Below are 18508 nucleotides of genomic sequence, written 5' to 3'. Positions count from 1 at the left end.
TCTGGGAGACCTTTCAACAAGCCAGTCCCTTCAGTCTCCAATGCATCCTTTTGATCTTCCCCTGCACTTACCAAGAGATGCCGCATGCAGCAAACAGTTCCCATCCCCTGTGGTTGCCAAGGGAAGAAGCCTTTGGCAGGTCGGGTCAACGTGCATCCACCAGTTCAGGCGACCTAACATGAGAAGTGCCAGAGATGATGATTGACATACATTGACACAATGGTGGTGGCGATCCCCTACTTCTGATAACTATGTATCTATGTGAACACACAGGATTTTTGCGCACAGTACGCAGGTTATCAGTTGATTTTGTTGAAGGTACCAATGGATAGACAACCGCACTGCAAACTATGCCAAATCTGTACGGATACAGCTGAGAAAAATCGTGCAACCTGCAATAACGCCTTAAGCTTAAATGGACATACAAGGGTGAGCCACTCATGGACCTCTACTCTGAGTAGCCACTCACGGTTGCAATGGCTCATACATTTATATTATGAAGAGCAGTATTAATCAATTTCAATGTCATCATCCCCTTCCTTCGTTAAGGGTTACTAAGACTGAAAAGGATGTTACGCCCAAGATATGTAAAGTAGTAGCTTTTGTCTTGAAATAGCTCATTATAAAATCATCTCTGGAGGTGATGGATCATAACAAAATAGAAATACAACTGGTTGGGTAGAGATGACACCTATCTGGCCAATCAATGTATATTAATAGACGCATGAAGGAAGTAACGGGGTGGGACAGAAAATGTACATTCCAGGTTTTCTATCCAACCGTTCATCACCTGCTATTTATCCAGATATTTACTAAGCAGAGTCAAAGAACAAATTCAAACTAACAATCAAAAGGTCACACTGCTTCCGAAACGGCAGATGTGTTCCTCGCATTCCCGGGTATGGTGGCGTGGTCTAAAGGCTTTAAATAACAAAAATCTACAACAGAAGGCCCGAGTGAAGGGAAGCTCAGTGCCAGCAGTGATAAACTGCAGATATCAGGGAAAGGAATCCACTTTAGCTGTGAGTGCTTGGTACACAACTCTCCAGGACAATAGCTCCACACAGAAACACAGGCTATTTCCAGTCAATACATCTTGAGCCAAATGGGTGCGTTCCAAGAGCAAAACGGGGAGAAAAAAAACCAGTGCGGGTGATGTTAAGATCGCTCTGCGGCAGCAGTGCGGAGCATCTCACAAGCTGGACGTTTTCATTAACCCTTTCACTGGCAGCAAGGCCTACAAAACTGCACAGCATCCAAAGCCCTAAGCATCTCAATATTTCCTGTGCTTCCCTACACTAACTCAGAGGCAACTAACTCCAGTCCTCAAGGGCTGAGAACAAGTCGGGTTTTCACGATATCCCAACTTCAGCACAGGTGGCTCAATTAGTGGCTCAGTCAAAAACTGAGCCACTGAGTGGGTCACCTGCACTGAAGCAGGGGCTGATGGCACCACCTGTGCTGAAGCAGGGATATCCTGAAAACCTGACCTGTTGGGGAGGCTTGAGGACTGGAGTTGAGCACTCCTGCGCCATGTAACATTTCCCAGAAACCGTGTGCCATGCTGTACTCCCGATTACAATGGGCATGCACTTTACTAACCAAATCTGCAGCATCGCGTTGCCAGAAGTCGCTGAACCAATGTAAGCGAGGCATACAGAGGCCTCGCGCTCACCACCGGCATTTCATTTAAATGCTTTAAGGCAGAGCGTGGGGCCTCTGTTAGCGCTGACTCCCCCCACCCCCCAAATGTTGCGCCCCCAGTTTGCACACCCCCGAACCAAGGCTTAGCACTGTTTAGTTTTGTTGGGCCTCTGAAATTTCACAGGGTGGCCTTCGGTCTAGGTAAATCACAAAAGCGGTGACATCACTCTTGAGGAATTTCCCAATAGTGCTTTCCGCAGCAGGTTCATCAAGAGGCATGTCATCACCAGACCAACTCCCAGCTCCCATCTGGGGGATAGAAGAGGCATTTTCTAATAAGTGAAACGTCAAGGATTTAATTAAATAGCAGTCAGTGTGTTCCAACACATGGAAAACATTTCCAAAGGCCCATTCAGAGTCTCTGCTTCCAAGCTGTGGTTGAAGTGTGAAGATCCGCCACTCATTTACCAAGCTAACCTTCCACTTCTTATTCAAAGTATATTTCGGTAAGATAGAAGTGTTTTCTCACTCGAATCCAGGGGTTTCCAAACTATTTTTTTTTAAGGAACCCCATAATTATATTGTGAAATTCTAGGGAACCCCAACCCTCTCTAATAGCGCGTCTTGGGATCAGATGCTTTGTAAGGAACCCCAACCCTCTCTAATAGCGCGTCTGAGATCAGATGCTTTGTAAGGATCCCCAACCCTCTCTAATAGCGTGTCTGAGATCAGATGTATTGTAAGGAACGCCAACCCTCTCTAATAGCGCGTCTGAGATCAGATGCATTGTAAGGAACCCCAACCCTCTCTAATAGCGCGTCTGAGATCAGATGCATTGTAAGGAACCCCAACCCTCTTTAATAGCGCGTCTGAGATCAGATATATTGTAAGGAACCCCAACCCTCTCTAACGGAGCGTCTGAGATCAGATGCATTGTAAGGAACCCCAACCCTCTCTAATAGCGTGTCTGAGATCAGATGCATTGTAAGGAACCCCAACCCTCTCTAATAATGTGTCTGAGATCAGATGCATTGTAAGGAACCCCAACCCTCTCTAATAGCGCGTCTGAGATCAGATGCATTGTAAGGAACCCCAACCCTCTCTAATAGCGCGTCTGAGATCAGATGCATTGTAAGGAACCCCAACCCTCTCTAATAGCGCGTCTGAGATCAGATGCATTGTAAGGAACCCCAACCCTCTCTAATAGCGCGTCTGAGATCAGATGCATTGTAAGGAACCCCAACCCTCTCTAATAATGTGTCTGAGATCAGATGCATTGTAAGGAACCCCAACCCTCTCTAATAGCGCGTCTGAGATCCGATGCATTGTAAGGAACCCCAACCCTCTCTAATAGCGCGTCTGAGATCCGATGCATTGTAAGGAACCCCAACCCTCTCTAATAGCGCGTCTGAGATCAGATGCATTGTAAGGAACCCCAACCCTCTCTAATAGCGCGTCTGAGATCCGATGCATTGTAAGGAACCCCAACCCTCTATAATAGCGCGTCTGAGATCAGATGCATTGTAAGGAACCCCAACCCTCTCTAATAATGTGTCTGAGATCAGATGCATTGTAAGGAACCCCAACCCTCTCTAATAATGTGTCTGAGATCAGATGCATTGTAAGGAACCCCAACCCTCTCTAATAGCGCGTCTGAGATCAGATGCATTGTAAGGAACCCCAACCCTCTCTAATAGCGCGTCTGAGATCCGATGCATTGTAAGGAACCCCAACCCTCTCTAATAGCGCGTCTGAGATCCGATGCATTGTAAGGAACCCCAACCCTCTCTAATAGCGCGTCTGAGATCCGATGCATTGTAAGGAACCCCAACCCTCTCTAATAGCGCGTCTGAGATCCGATGCATTGTAAGGAACCCCAACCCTCTCTAATAGCGCGTCTGAGATCAGATGCATTGTAAGGAACCCCAACCCTCTCTAATAATGTGTCTGAGATCAGATGCATTGTAAGGAACCCCAACCCTCTCTAATAGCGTGTCTGAGATCAGATGCATTGTAAGGAACCCCAACCCTCTCTAATAATGTGTCTGAGATCAGATGCATTGTAAGGAACCCCAACCCTCTATAATAGCGCGTCTGAGATCAGATGCATTGTAAGGAACCCCAACCCTCTCTAATAGCGCGTCTGAGATCAGATGCATTGTAAGGAACCCCAACCCTCTCTAATAGCGCGTCTGAGATCAGATGCATTGTAAGGAACCCCAACCCTCTCTAATAGCGCGTCTGAGATCAGATGCATTGTAAGGAACCCCAACCCTCTCTAATAATGTGTCTGAGATCAGATGCATTGTAAGGAACCCCAACCCTCTCTAATAGCGCGTCTGAGATCCGATGCATTGTAAGGAACCCCAACCCTCTCTAATAGCGCGTCTGAGATCCGATGCATTGTAAGGAACCCCAACCCTCTCTAATAGCGCGTCTGAGATCAGATGCATTGTAAGGAACCCCAACCCTCTCTAATAGCGCGTCTGAGATCCGATGCATTGTAAGGAACCCCAACCCTCTATAATAGCGCGTCTGAGATCAGATGCATTGTAAGGAACCCCAACCCTCTCTAATAATGTGTCTGAGATCCGATGCATTGTAAGGAACCCCAACCCTCTCTAATAGCGCGTCTGAGATCCGATGCATTGTAAGGAACCCCAACCCTCTCTAATAGCGCGTCTGAGATCCGATGCATTGTAAGGAACCCCAACCCTCTCTAATAGCGCGTCTGAGATCCGATGCATTGTAAGGAACCCCAACCCTCTCTAATAGCGCGTCTGAGATCAGATGCATTGTAAGGAACCCCAACCCTCTCTAATAATGTGTCTGAGATCAGATGCATTGTAAGGAACCCCAACCCTCTCTAATAGCGTGTCTGAGATCAGATGCATTGTAAGGAACCCCAACCCTCTCTAATAATGTGTCTGAGATCAGATGCATTGTAAGGAACCCCAACCCTCTATAATAGCGCGTCTGAGATCAGATGCATTGTAAGGAACCCCAACCCTCTCTAATAGCGCGTCTGAGATCAGATGCATTGTAAGGAACCCCAACCCTCTCTAATAGCGCGTCTGAGATCAGATGCATTGTAAGGAACCACAGCCCTCTCTAATAATGTGTCTGAGATCAGATGCATTGTAAGGAACCACAGCCCTCTCTAATAATGTGTCTGAGATCAGATGCATTGTAAGGAACCCCAACCCTCTCTAATAGCGCGTCTGAGATCAGATGCATTGTAAGGAACCACAACCCTCTCTAATAGCGCGTCTGAGATCAGATGCATTGTAAGGAACCACAACCCTCTCTAATAGCGCGTCTGAGATCAGATGCATTGTAAATTCTTCTGTATTTGGTACTACTTTCAAATGACCTGAAAATTAAAGGAAACCCTTTAGGTGATGCCCAGGGATGTCAATGGTTCCTTTTTTGATAAACACTGCTCTAATCTTCTAGGCAAAAATATAAAGAGTGATACCATCCTGAAAACACGAACATGCACAAATTGGACACAGCGTCATCGCCAACACCCGCTGGGCGATTCGTAGCACACGGCAGACTGGTGCCAATGGACAGATTTTGACACTGCCAGCTATCCACACTGCCAGCTCTTGCCGTGACCATATTGGGATTAACAAAAAGGATCCATTGGAAAGATATCCAATACCAAATCCCAGACAGACGTCAACTCACCAGCGTGCTCCAAAGCCGCCAGCATCGACTGTTCAATCAGATCTCGTTCAATGAAGTTGCGAAACTCGTCCGTGTAGACGGTGAGGTCGGGTAACTGGAAGGTGCACACGGGCGTTTCCAGCGTGTGCTCGCTGCTGCCGTTGCTGGAGACGTGCGAACGGGCCAGGGACACGATGGTAGAGCTAGCGTGAGAGATCCCTCTGGACAGACGTTTTTCTGGAAGGATAAGGTTGTCAGAATCGGCATTCACAAGAAAGGGGAATCTAATGCCGTTTGGTTGATCAGTCCCCAAAGTAAGAGGCACATTATTCTGTGCTGTTTGAAAAGTAATAATTACTTAAAGCTGCAGTTCAAGCTGCCGTTGTAATTTTTTTTCCCCATTCAATATGTGCATCAATACAATCTGCACACTGACAAGTGATTAGCTAAGCTGCAGATCGATCCATTATCCTGTAATCGACTAATACATTGCTTGCTCAGGGTTATTTAATTCAGTTCTTGCACATAGTCCTGGAATATGAGTGACTGGGCAGTTACTAGATACAATTGGTGCACGGCTAGAGAGAGGGCGGGGCTTAAGAGCCAGAGCCTATCAGAAGGGGAAGGGGCTGTCACTTTGGAAATGCTTCCTACATTAGAAACATTAAAAATGACTTTAAAACTTTTTTTTTTTTTTTTTTTTTTTTAAATGCTACATGTATTTTCTCATAGTACAGAACTGTTTATTAAAACAAAGTACACGTAGGATATTGCTTGAACTGCTGCTTTAAAACAGATAAACATAAGTGGCTGATATACTTGTAAAGCAACACTTTGTAATGCGCACTTTGTGTTAAAACAGCAATATGGGTTAACATAATAATAATAATAATATATATATATATTCTCTCTTTATTAGAGGTTTTAAGTAGGGGGTCTCCGGAGGTGAACTCTGTTAATTCTAAGCTCCGAGGACCTGCTTCCAGAGATACTTACCTCCGTAGGGGATGCTAGTATCTCTGCAGGCAGGGAACTTGTCTGCCTAATAATGGCGGCGTTTAAAATGTCCCGTGGGCCAATAGGAACCCTTGACGTCATCCCTTGTGGCTTCCTATTGGCTTCTGTGACCAGGACCTTTAAACTAGCCAGAGAATCCGACACCCACTACAGAGGTAAGTAACTTTGGAAGCAGGGGTTTGCTGGAGCTGAAATTAACACAGTTCAGCTCTGGAGACCCCCTGCTTCAAACCTGTAATAAAAAATAAATATATATACTTGGATAGACTGGAAACTTGGGCAGGTAAAGGGCAGATTGTTTAACACAGATAAATGTAAGGGAAACAAGAATAAACCGGCGACTTAGAAATCATTATACCACTGAATAAAGCATTAGTACGACCACACCTTGAATATGGAGGACAGTTTTGGGCATCATTCCATAAAAAATTAATTATGGAACTAGAAAAGCCATTCTAGGAGAGGCTAGCTAAACTAGATTAGTTTACATTGGAAGAGAGGCGTCTAAGAGGGGATATGACAACTATATACTAATATATTGAGGGTAAATATAAGGAGCTTTCAAAAGAACTATTCATCCCATGGGCAGTACAAAGGACTCGGGGGCTTCCCTTTAGGTTGGAGGAAAGGAGATTTCACCAGCAACAAAGGAAAGGGTTCCTTACAGTAAGGGCAGTTACAATGTGGGATTCATTACCCATGGGGAACTGTGATGGCAGATACAATAGATTTGTTAAATAAAAAAAAAAAGTCGGACATCTTTTCAGAAAGGAAAGGTATACACTATACAGGGATACACCACATAAGTAAACATGAGAAGGATGCTGATCCAGGGAATAATCTGCCATTATTTGGAGTCGGGAAGGAATTTATTGTCCCTTAATGAGACAGCATTAGATATGTCACTGGGGTTTTCTGTTTGCCTTCCTCTGGATCAAGATACTGTAAGCACGGATACAGGATAAAGTATCGGTCGTCTACATTTAGCATAGGTTGAACTTGGACGTATGCGTCTTTTTTCAACCTCATCTATTGAGTAACTGATACTCCTTGTTCACAAGAGACAAATAAAGTAAGCCAGTTACTTTTAAGAGTGACTGAATCAGTTTAAGGAAACCAATTACACAGGTGAGAGGTTTCAGTGAGTATTTATTTTCTGACCCGCTAGGTTGGAAACCACAATGCTTCAGTCACTTGCACATGAAAAGCACAGGTTTACACGGCAAACACTACAAGTGCTCTTTGATGATGCATATCACCCTTAAACATACTTGCTGAAGGCTCCAGGTCACTCGCTCTGTTACTTTACATTTAAACAAATCAATTAAAAGAGCATGACTGATGCGCACGAGGCTCTTTTCAACTGAAATAGTGGTCCAATGGTGCTTTTTACATGTGCATGATACTTTCTACTGATCTGAAGCATTATATGGGAGGAAGTAGAGTTATAGTACCTGCATTTGTCCTGGATATACGTGTATTCTTTTGTAGTTTGTAATACATTTGAAGAGACATTTGCATGAGCTATAGCAGGGTGGCCAGCTCCAGACATCAAGGGCTACCAACAGGTCAGGTTAATGATATCCCTGCTTCAGCACAGGCGGTTCAATCATGGGCTCAGTCTTTGAGTCCCCTGGGCTGAAGCAGGGATATCCTTAACCTGACCTGTTGGTAACGCCCTTGAGGACTGGTGTTGGCCGCCCCTGGGCTCGAGGCCTCAGATTTCTCACTTTGTGTGCCGGTGTTTGACTTAAAAAAAAAGTGACAAAGAAGTCTGCGGGGTCACGATCAGAGAGCACCTCGACGTCACCTTCCGATGACACCGCAGCTTTTCATTGGCCGCAGCAGCGAGCCTGACAAATATTCTTGCCTGGTGCTGCTAAAGCGGGAACAAAACCCAACTCGTTTTAAAAACGTGCAGGTACGCGGCACCAAATGACACCCACGCAATTCAAAATGGGTGCTTCAGTAGAACGGGTCACGTAGCAGAAATATACACTTACCCTGTACAATATCATCCTGCCGCTGCAGTGCCGGCCGCACAGGGCGAGCTGCGTCCTGCGGTTTGAAGTTGCGTCCTTCATTGAAGGAATGTGACAGGCTTGCAGTGTTCACTTGTCGCATCTGCTCAAAGTCGTTTAGTGCGGCACTCGCATCCCATTTTTTCCCTAGTTTTGAAATAGGGAACAAATTAGCACCAGGTGGGAAGGAGGGGTGTGTGGCGGAACAGGGAGGAGGGGTGTGTGGAGGAACAGGGAGGAGGGGTGTGTGGCGGAACAGGGAGGAGGGGTGTGTGGAGGAACAGGGAGGAGGGGTGTGTGGAGGAACATGGAGGAGGGGTGTTTGGCGGAACAGGGAGGAGGGGTGTGTGGAGGAACAGGGAGGAGGGGTGTGTGGCGGAACAGGGAGGAGGGGTGTGTGGAGGAACAGGGAGGAGGGGTGTGTGGAGGAACAGGGAGGAGGGGTGTGTGGAGGAACAGGGAGGAGGGGTGTGTGGCGGAACAGGGAGGAGGGGTGTGTGGAGGAACAGGGAGGAGGGGTGTGTGGCGGAACAGGGAGGAGGGGTGTGTGGCGGAACAGGGAGGAGGGGTGTGTGGAGGAACAGGGAGGAGGGGTGTGTGGCGGAACAGGGAGGAGGGGTGTGTGGAGGAACATGGAGGAGGGGTGTGTGGCGGAACAGGGAGGAGGGGTGTGTGGAGGAACAGGGAGGAGGGGTGTGTGGCGGAACAGGGAGGAGGGGTGTGTGGCGGAACAGGGAGGAGGGGTGTGTGGAGGAACAGGGAGGAGGGGTGTGTGGCGGAACAGGGAGGAGGGGTGTGTGGAGGAACAGGGAGGAGGGGTGTGTGGAGGAACAGGGAGGAGGGGTGTGTGGCGGAACAGGGAGGAGGGGTGTGTGGCGGAACAGGGAGGAGGGGTGTGTGGAGGAACAGGGAGGAGGGGTGTGTGGAGGAACAGGGAGGAGGGGTGTGTGGCGGAACAGGGAGGAGGGGTGTGTGGAGGAACAGGGAGGAGGGGTGTGTGGAGGAACAGGGAGGAGGGGTGTGTGGCGGAACAGGGAGGATGGGTGTGTGGAGGAACAGGGAGGAGGGGTGTGTGGAGGAACAGGGAGGAGGGGTGTGTGGAGGAACAGGGAGGAGGGGTGTGTGGAGGAACAGGGAGGAGGGGTGTGTGGCGGAACAGGGAGGAGGGGTGTGTGGAGGAACAGGGAGGAGGGGTGTGTGGAGGAACAGGGAGGAGGGGTGTGTGGCGGAACAGGGAGGAGGGGTGTGTGGAGGAACAGGGAGGAGGGGTGTGTGGCGGAACAGGGAGGAGGGGTGTGTGGCGGAACAGGGAGGAGGGGTGTGTGGCGGAACAGGGAGGAGGGGTGTGTGGAGGAACAGGGAGGAGGGGTGTGTGGAGGAACAGGGAGGAGGGGTGTGTGGAGGAACAGGGAGGAGGGGTGTGTGGCGGAACAGGGAGGAGGGGTGTGTGGAGGAACAGGGAGGAGGGGTGTGTGGAGGAACAGGGAGGAGGGGTGTGTGGAGGAACAGGGAGGAGGGGTGTGTGGCGGAACAGGGAGGAGGGGTGTGTGGCGGAACAGGGAGGAGGGGTGTGTGGCGGAACAGGGAGGAGGGGTGTGTGGAGGAACAGGGAGGAGGGGTGTGTGGCGGAACAGGGAGGAGGGGTGTGTGGAGGAACAGGGAGGAGGGGTGTGTGGAGGAACAGGGAGGAGGGGTGTGTGGCGGAACAGGGAGGATGGGTGTGTGGAGGAACAGGGAGGAGGGGTGTGTGGAGGAACAGGGAGGAGGGGTGTGTGGAGGAACAGGGAGGAGGGGTGTGTGGCGGAACAGGGAGGAGGGGTGTGTGGAGGAACAGGGAGGAGGGGTGTGTGGAGGAACAGGGAGGAGGGGTGTGTGGAGGAACAGGGAGGAGGGGTGTGTGGCGGAACAGGGAGGAGGGGTGTGTGGAGGAACAGGGAGGAGGGGTGTGTGGCGGAACAGGGAGGAGGGGTGTGTGGCGGAACAGGGAGGAGGGGTGTGTGGAGGAACAGGGAGGAGGGGTGTGTGGCGGAACAGGGAGGAGGGGTGTGTGGCGGAACAGGGAGGAGGGTTGTGTGGCGGAACAGGGAGGAGGGGTGTGTGGCGGAACAGGGAGGAGGGGTGTGTGGAGGAACAGGGAGGAGGGGTGTGTGGAGGAACAGGGAGGATGGGTGTGTGGAGGAACAGGGAGGAGGGGTGTGTGGAGGAACAGGGAGGAGGGGTGTGTGGCGGAACAGGGAGGAGGGGTGTGTGGCGGAACAGGGAGGATGGGTGTGTGGCGGAACAGGGAGGAGGGGTGTGTGGAGGAACAGGGAGGAGGGGTGTGTGGAGGAACAGGGAGGAGGGGTGTGTGGAGGAACAGGGAGGAGGGGTGTGTGGAGGAACAGGGAGGAGGGGTGTGTGGCGGAACAGGGAGGAGGGGTGTGTGGAGGAACAGGGAGGAGGGGTGTGTGGCGGAACAGGGAGGAGGGGTGTGTGGAGGAACAGGGAGGAGGGGTGTGTGGCGGAACAGGGGAACAGGGAGGAGGGGGTGTGTGGACAGGAGGGGGTGTGGAGACAGGGAGGAGGGGTGTGTGTGGAGGAACAGGGAGGAGGGGTGTGTGGAGGAACAGGGAGGAGGGGTGTGTGGCGGAACAGGGAGGAGGGGTGTGTGGAGGAACAGGGAGGAGGGGTGTGTGGAGGAACAGGGAGGAGGGGTGTGTGGCGGAACAGGGAGGAGGGTTGTGTGGCGGAACAGGGAGGAGGGGTGTGTGGAGGAACAGGGAGGAGGGGTGTGTGGAGGAACAGGGAGGAGGGGTGTGTGGAGGAACAGGGAGGAGGGGTGTGTGGAGGAACAGGGAGGAGGGGTGTGTGGAGGAACAGGGAGGAGGGGTGTGTGGCGGAACAGGGAGGAGGGGTGTGTGGAGGAACAGGGAGGAGGGGTGTGTGGCGGAACAGGGAGGAGGGGTGTGTGGCGGAACAGGGAGGAGGGGTGTGTGGCGGAACAGGGAGGAGGGGTGTGTGGCGGAACAGGGAGGAGGGGTGTGTGGAGGAACAGGGAGGAGGGGTGTGTGGAGGAACAGGGAGGAGGGGTGTGTGGAGGAAAAGGGAGGAGGGGTGTGTGGAGGAACAGGGAGGAGGGGTGTGTGGCGGAACAGGGAGGAGGGGTGTGTGGCGGAACAGGGAGGAGGGGTGTGTGGCGGAACAGGGAGGAGGGGTGTGTGGCGGAACAGGGAGGAGGGGTGTGTGGAAGAACAGGGAGGAGGGGTGTGTGGCGGAACAGGGAGGAGGGGTGTGTGGCGGAACAGGGAGGAGGGGTGTGTGGCGGAACAGGGAGGAGGGGTGTGTGGAGGAACAGGGAGGAGGGGTGTGTGGAGGAACAGGGAGGAGGGGTGTGTGGCGGAACAGGGAGGAGGGGTGTGTGGAGGAACAGGGAGGAGGGGTGTGTGGCGGAACAGGGAGGAGGGGTGTGTGGCGGAACAGGGAGGAGGGGTGTGTGGAGGAACAGGGAGGAGGGGTGTGTGGAGGAACAGGGAGGAGGGGTGTGTGGAGGAACAGGGAGGAGGGGTGTGTGGAGGAACAGGGAGGAGGGGTGTAGGGAGGAGGGGTGTGTGGAGGAACAGGGAGGAGGGGTGTGTGGCGGAACAGGGAGGAGTGGTGTGTGGAGGAACAGGGAGGAGGGGTGTGTGGAGGAACAGGGAGGAGGGGTGTGTGGCGGAACAGGGAGGAGGGGTGTGTGGAGGAACAGGGAGGAGGGGTGTGTGGAGGAACAGGGAGGAGGGGTGTGTGGAGGAACAGGGAGGAGGGGTGTGTGGAGGAACAGGGAGGAGGGGTGTGTGGCGGAACAGGGAGGAGGGGTGTGTGGAGGAACAGGGAGGAGGGGTGTGTGGCGGAACAGGGAGGAGGGGTGTGTGGAGGAACAGGGAGGAGGGGTGTGTGGCGGAACAGGGAGGAGGGGTGTGTGGCGGAACAGGGAGGAGGGGTGTGTGGCGGAACAGGGAGGAGGGGTGTGTGGAGGAACAGGGAGGAGGGGTGTGTGGAGGAACAGGGAGGAGGGGTGTGTGGAGGAACAGGGAGGAGGGGTGTGTGGAGGAACAGGGAGGAGGGGTGTGTGGAGGAACAGGGAGGAGGGGTGTGTGGCGGAACAGGGAGGAGGGGTGTGTGGAGGAACAGGGAGGAGGGGTGTGTGGCGGAACAGGGAGGAGGGGTGTGTGGAGGAACAGGGAGGAGGGGTGTGTGGAGGAACAGGGAGGAGGGGTGTGTGGCGGAACAGGGAGGAGGGGTGTGTGGCGGAACAGGGAGGAGGGGTGTGTGGCGGAACAGGGAGGAGGGGTGTGTGGAGGAACAGGGAGGAGGGGTGTGTGGCGGAACAGGGAGGAGGGGTGTGTGGAGGAACAGGGAGGAGGGGTGTGTGGCGGAACAGGGAGGAGGGGTGTGTGGCGGAACAGGGAGGAGGGGTGTGTGGCGGAACAGGGAGGAGGGGTGTGTGGCGGAACAGGGAGGAGGGGTGTGTGGAGGAACAGGGAGGAGGGGTGTGTGGAGGAACAGGGAGGAGGGGTGTGTGGAGGAAAAGGGAGGAGGGGTGTGTGGAGGAACAGGGAGGAGGGGTGTGTGGCGGAACAGGGAGGAGGGGTGTGTGGCGGAACAGGGAGGAGGGGTGTGTGGCGGAACAGGGAGGAGGGGTGTGTGGCGGAACAGGGAGGAGGGGTGTGTGGAAGAACAGGGAGGAGGGGTGTGTGGCGGAACAGGGAGGAGGGGTGTGTGGCGGAACAGGGAGGAGGGGTGTGTGGCGGAACAGGGAGGAGGGGTGTGTGGAGGAACAGGGAGGAGGGGTGTGTGGAGGAACAGGGAGGAGGGGTGTGTGGCGGAACAGGGAGGAGGGGTGTGTGGAGGAACAGGGAGGAGGGGTGTGTGGCGGAACAGGGAGGAGGGGTGTGTGGCGGAACAGGGAGGAGGGGTGTGTGGCGGAACAGGGAGGAGGGGTGTGTGGAGGAACAGGGAGGAGGGGTGTGTGGAGGAACAGGGAGGAGGGGTGTAGGGAGGAGGGGTGTGTGGAGGAACAGGGAGGAGGGGTGTGTGGCGGAACAGGGAGGAGGGGTGTGTGGAGGAACAGGGAGGAGGGGTGTGTGGAGGAACAGGGAGGAGGGGTGTGTGGAGGAACAGGGAGGAGGGGTGTGTGGAGGAACAGGGAGGAGGGGTGTAGGGAGGAGGGGTGTGTGGAGGAACAGGGAGGAGGGGTGTGTGGAGGAACAGGGAGGAGGGGTGTGTGGCGGAACAGGGAGGAGGGGTGTGTGGAGGAACAGGGAGGATGGGTGTGTGGAGGAACAGGGAGGAGGGGTGTGTGGCGGAACAGGGAGGAGGGGTGTGTGGCGGAACAGGGAGGAGGGGTGTGTGGAGGAACAGGGAGGAGGGGTGTGTGGCGGAACAGGGAGGAGGGGTGTGTGGCGGAACAGGGAGGAGGGGTGTGTGGAGGAACAGGGAGGAGGGGTGTGTGGAGGAACAGGGAGGAGGGGTGTGTGGCGGAACAGGGAGGAGGGGTGTGTGGAGGAATAGGGAGGAGGGGTGTGTGGAGGAACAGGGAGGAGGGGTGTGTGGAGGAACAGGGAGGAGGGGTGTGTGGAGGAACAGGGAGGAGGGGTGTGTGGAGGAACAGGGAGGAGGGGTGTGTGGAGGAACAGGGAGGAGGGGTGTGTGGAGGAACAGGGAGGAGGGGTGTGTGGAGGAACAGGGAGGAGGGGTGTGTGGAGGAACAGGGAGGAGGGGTGTGTGGAGGAACAGGGAGGGGTGTGTGGAGGAACAGGAAGGAGGGGTGTGTGGCGGAACAGGGAGGAGGGGTGTGTGGAGGAACAGGGAGGAGGGGTGTGTGGCGGAACAGGGAGGAGGGGTGTGTGGAGGAACAGGGAGGAGGGGTGTGTGGAGGAACAGGGAGGAGGGGTGTGTGGAGGAACAGGGAGGAGGGGTGTGTGGCGGAACAGGGAGGAGGGGTGTGTGGAGGAACAGGGAGGAGGGGTGTGTGGAGGAACAGGGAGGAGGGGGTGGGCAAGTGGCTTCTTCAGAGAGCAGTCTCAGTGGGCAGGACTGCAGCGCACTGCGTGTTATACTAGAGATGGGTGAATTTGGATCGCCCGGTTCCTTTGGTCCGCGGATCAATCTAAAAAAAGGCGAGTCGCATTTTGCGGATTTAAAAAAAAACACGGTTATTACCAATACACTCTGCAACCCGTGGACGAATTTGCAGAACCCAATCCGCGGATTCAGCAGTCTGTTGACAGACTCTTGGAGTGCTGAATCCGCGGATTGGATCCAATGGCGTACACGTTAATGAATCCACGCGGGGAAAAAACAAACAAACAAACAAAAAAAATGGACCAAATCCGTCCACCAATTCTACACAGCGTAAAGGTTTCTGGGGAGGGGGGGGGAGAGGGTAAATGCGAGATAATCTGGATTCGCCCATCTCTGTTATACGCGCTACAAACGGGAACCCCGACATTAAAGGACTCTAGAGAACGTACACATTACCGTGGAGGGATTTAAAACACTAAACGGTTAGGTTTCATGTCCATCCGCACAGAAAATCGTCCTAAATCCCAATAGCATTTAATGTTCCGCGCACTATAAGCGGCAGCAAATAGAACACAGTGGGGGCAACAAAAACAAAACAGCGTGTGGGACACTGTGTGTGTGTGTGTGTGTGTGTTACACTGTGTGTGTGTGTGTGTGTGTGTGTGTGTGTGTGTGTGTGTGTGTGTGTGTGTGTGTGTGTGTGTGTGTGTGTGTGTGTGTGTGTGTGTGTGTGTGACAGTCTGTGGTGGGGGCCGGGGGGTGATGTGGTGGGGGCCGGGGGGTGATGTGGTGGGGTCCGGGGGGTGATGTGGTGGGGGCCGGGGGTGATGTGGTGGGGGCCGGGGGGTGATGTGGTGCGGGCCGGGGGGTGAGGTGGTGGGGGCCGGGGGGTGATGTGGTGGGGTCCGGGGGGTGATGTGGTGGGGGCCGGGGGGTGAGGTGGTGGGGGCCGGGGGGTTAGGTGGTGGGGTCCGGGGGGTGAGGTGGTGGGTGCCGGGGGGTGATGTGGTGGGGTCCGGGGGGTGAGGTGGTGGGGGCCGGGGGGTGAGGTGGTGGGGTCCGGGGGGTGATGTGGTGGGGTCCGGGGGGTGATGTGGTGGGGTCCGGGGGGTGATGTGGTGCGGGCCGGGGGGTGAGGTGGTGGGGGCCGGGGGGTGATGTGGTGGGGTCCGGGGGGTGATGTGGTGGGGGCCGGGGGGTGAGGTGGTGGGGGCCGGGGGGTTAGGTGGTGGGGTCCGGGGGGTGAGGTGGTGGGTGCCGGGGGGTGATGTGGTGGGGTCCGGGGGGTGAGGTGGTGGGGGCCGGGGGGTGAGGTGGTGGGGTCCGGGGGGTGATGTGGTGGGGGCCGGGGGGTGAGGTGGTGGGTGCCGGGGGGTGATGTGGTGGGGTCCGGGGGGTGAGGTGGTGGGGGCCGGGGGGTGAGGTGGTGGGGTCCGGGGGGTGATGTGGTGGGGTCCGGGGGGTGATGTGGTGGGGTCCGGGGGGTGATGTGGTGGGGGCCGGGGGGTGATGTGGTGGGGTCCGGGGGGTGATGTGGTGGGGGCCGGGGGGTGATGTGGTGGGGACCGGGGGGTGATGTGGTGGGGGCCGGGGGGTGATGTGGTGGGGTCCGGGGGGTGATGTGGTGGGGTCCGGGGGGTGATGTGGTGGGGGCCGGGGGGTGATGTGGTGGGGACCGGGGGGTGATGTGGTGGGGGCCGGGGGGTGATGTGGTGGGGTCCGGGGGGTGATGTGGTGGGGTCCGGGGGGTGATGTGGTGCGGGCCGGGGGGTGAGGTGGTGGGGGCCGGGGGGTGATGTGGTGGGGTCCGGGGGGTGATGTGGTGGGGGCCGGGGGGTGAGGTGGTGGGGGCCGGGGGGTTAGGTGGTGGGGTCCGGGGGGTGAGGTGGTGGGTGCCGGGGGGTGATGTGGTGGGGTCCGGGGGGTGAGGTGGTGGGGGCCGGGGGGTGAGGTGGTGGGGTCCGGGGGGTGATGTGGTGGGGTCCGGGGGGTGATGTGGTGGGGTCCGGGGGGTGATGTGGTGGGGGCCGGGGGGTGATGTGGTGGGGTCCGGGGGGTGATGTGGTGGGGGCCGGGGGGTGATGTGGTGGGGACCGGGGGGTGATGTGGTGGGGGCCACATTCATAAAAATGAATAAATAATGATGGATTTTTACTCAATTTTTGTCATTTCTTTATGTCATTTCTTCCTCCAATAACTCATGGGTATATATATATAAAAAATATATGTTTCTAAAAAATTCCATTTTCTACTTGAACATATTCATGTATATAGTACTTCCTTTATGAAATATATAAAACGATTAATGAAAGATTATATTTATCCAAACTAAGTTGAATATGGAATATTTATGTACATGTATGTTTCTATTGTATTATTATTGAGCTTATGTCCGATACGCTTATAGGGATTGTCCTTTATTTTGCTAAAAACCATCATTATTTATTCATTTTTTATGAAGATGTTATTACTATCACTTTTTCAATTTATTATGAATATTCTGAATGGTTGTGGATGGCATTTGTGTTAACTTGGAAACTTTTTACTGTGTGGGGAGAGGCAGCAATTGTCTACATTGAATGAGTAAGGTATTTTTTGGTTTATATTCATATTCTTTCCTTATTTCTCATGTCTATTTCCCCACACTGTCATCTGTATATATATATATATATATATATGTAAAAAAAAAAAAAGTGTGGCGCCAAAAAATAATAATATAACTGTGATATGATAAATAGAATATAACTATAATTAATGAATAAAAAGTTGTGTAAAGTGAATAATATTTGAAAATATTAATATATCTCTTAAACTAATGTGACCTTAGTGCATACTAATATAACACAACCAATAAGAGTAAATAAAACAGTGCATAAACGTGCTAGAAAAAAGAAAAAAGAAAGACACAAAAATCAAAAAACTCCAACCAGTCCTTCCATAATTAGTCCATGATGATAAGGTTTCTGATGTTGAAAGGGGTCTTTAGGCTGCTCTCACACGGGGTAAACCAACTCCACAGATATCTACAGACAGAAAAAGAGAGAGAGCGCACGCCCCATAGCATAATACTGCATAAAATTTATTAAAACAAGGAAGGGGGATGGGAGGTGGGGGGGGGGGGGGGTATGAATCGCACTCACAGGATGCAAATAGTTAAAAGGCAATTTGTGATTATATCACCACCATCCGGTTCTGGATACTGGAACACGTCTCCGTGGACTCCTTCAGGGCTGCCAGACACGATCACCAGGGACCAGATGTTAAAGGCTCCGTCCGCTGTCTGTATAGAGTCCAAAACTCCAGCTCGCACTTCCAATGGCCGCCGATCGTATTCCCGCGCTTGGTGTAGGCTGCTGCGCGTGCGCGGCGTCGTCGTGATGACGTAATCGCGCTCTCAGTACCCTAACGCGTTTCGTCACCTGACCGGTAACTTTCTCAAAGGGCAGGGCACAATACGATCGGCGGCCATTGGAAGTGCGAGCTGAAGTTTTGGACTCTATACAGACAGCGGACGGAGCCTTTAACATCTGGTCCCTGGTGATCGTGTCTGGCAGCCCTGAAGGAGTCCACGGAGACGTGTTCCAGTATCCAGAACCGGATGGTGGTGATATAATCACAAATTGCCTTTTAACTATTTGCATCCTGTGAGTGCGATTCCTACCCCCCCCCCCCCCCACCTCCCATCCCCCTTCCTTGTTTTAATAAATTTTATGCAGTATTATGCTATGGGGCGTGCGCTCTCTCTCTTTTTCTGTCTATATATATATGTAAGTTTTCCCAGGTTTACACATGCCATCCACACTGAACTCCAAAATGTGGATCTCTAGCAGGTATAGAATTTGCTTAACCTATGAACGAAGCATTTATCTATTTTCACTCATGAGATTAGTTATTCTATTGTCTGTATTTTGTTTTTAAACCTTGTTTTTAATGTTTATTGAACGTTTTTCATTCGTTTATGGAGTGTTCATTTTTTTCTGTTTAAATAAAGTTTGTTCTATTGTTCCGGCTCCAACGCACTGACGTCACACGTCACGCGTCACTCCTTTCCAAACCAGGAAGTGGCGGTAGATTGGTCACGACAGCGCGAGGATCAGGTATTTAAATACACT

General features: G+C 53.3%; 1 protein-coding gene across 1 annotated transcript in view; it reads right to left on the bottom strand.

Annotated features, from left to right (window-relative positions):
* LOC142486397 (OTU domain-containing protein 7B-like) overlaps positions 1 to 18508 on the bottom strand; it is a gene marked incomplete at its 5' end in the record, with an annotated part of 46844 nt that overhangs the window by 15986 nt on the left and 12350 nt on the right. The window contains 3 exons of the mRNA XM_075584991.1: positions 72 to 173; positions 5338 to 5553; positions 8337 to 8510. Of these exons, the coding sequence (XP_075441106.1) occupies positions 72 to 173; positions 5338 to 5553; positions 8337 to 8510 (492 nt within the window). The remainder of the gene's footprint in view (positions 1 to 71; positions 174 to 5337; positions 5554 to 8336; positions 8511 to 18508) is intronic.

The sequence above is a fragment of the Ascaphus truei genome, unplaced genomic scaffold (assembly GCF_040206685.1).
Source record: "Ascaphus truei isolate aAscTru1 unplaced genomic scaffold, aAscTru1.hap1 HAP1_SCAFFOLD_839, whole genome shotgun sequence".
In the NCBI taxonomy this organism is placed as follows: Eukaryota; Metazoa; Chordata; class Amphibia; order Anura; family Ascaphidae; genus Ascaphus; species Ascaphus truei.
This window is presented reverse-complemented; position numbering and strand designations above follow the sequence as displayed.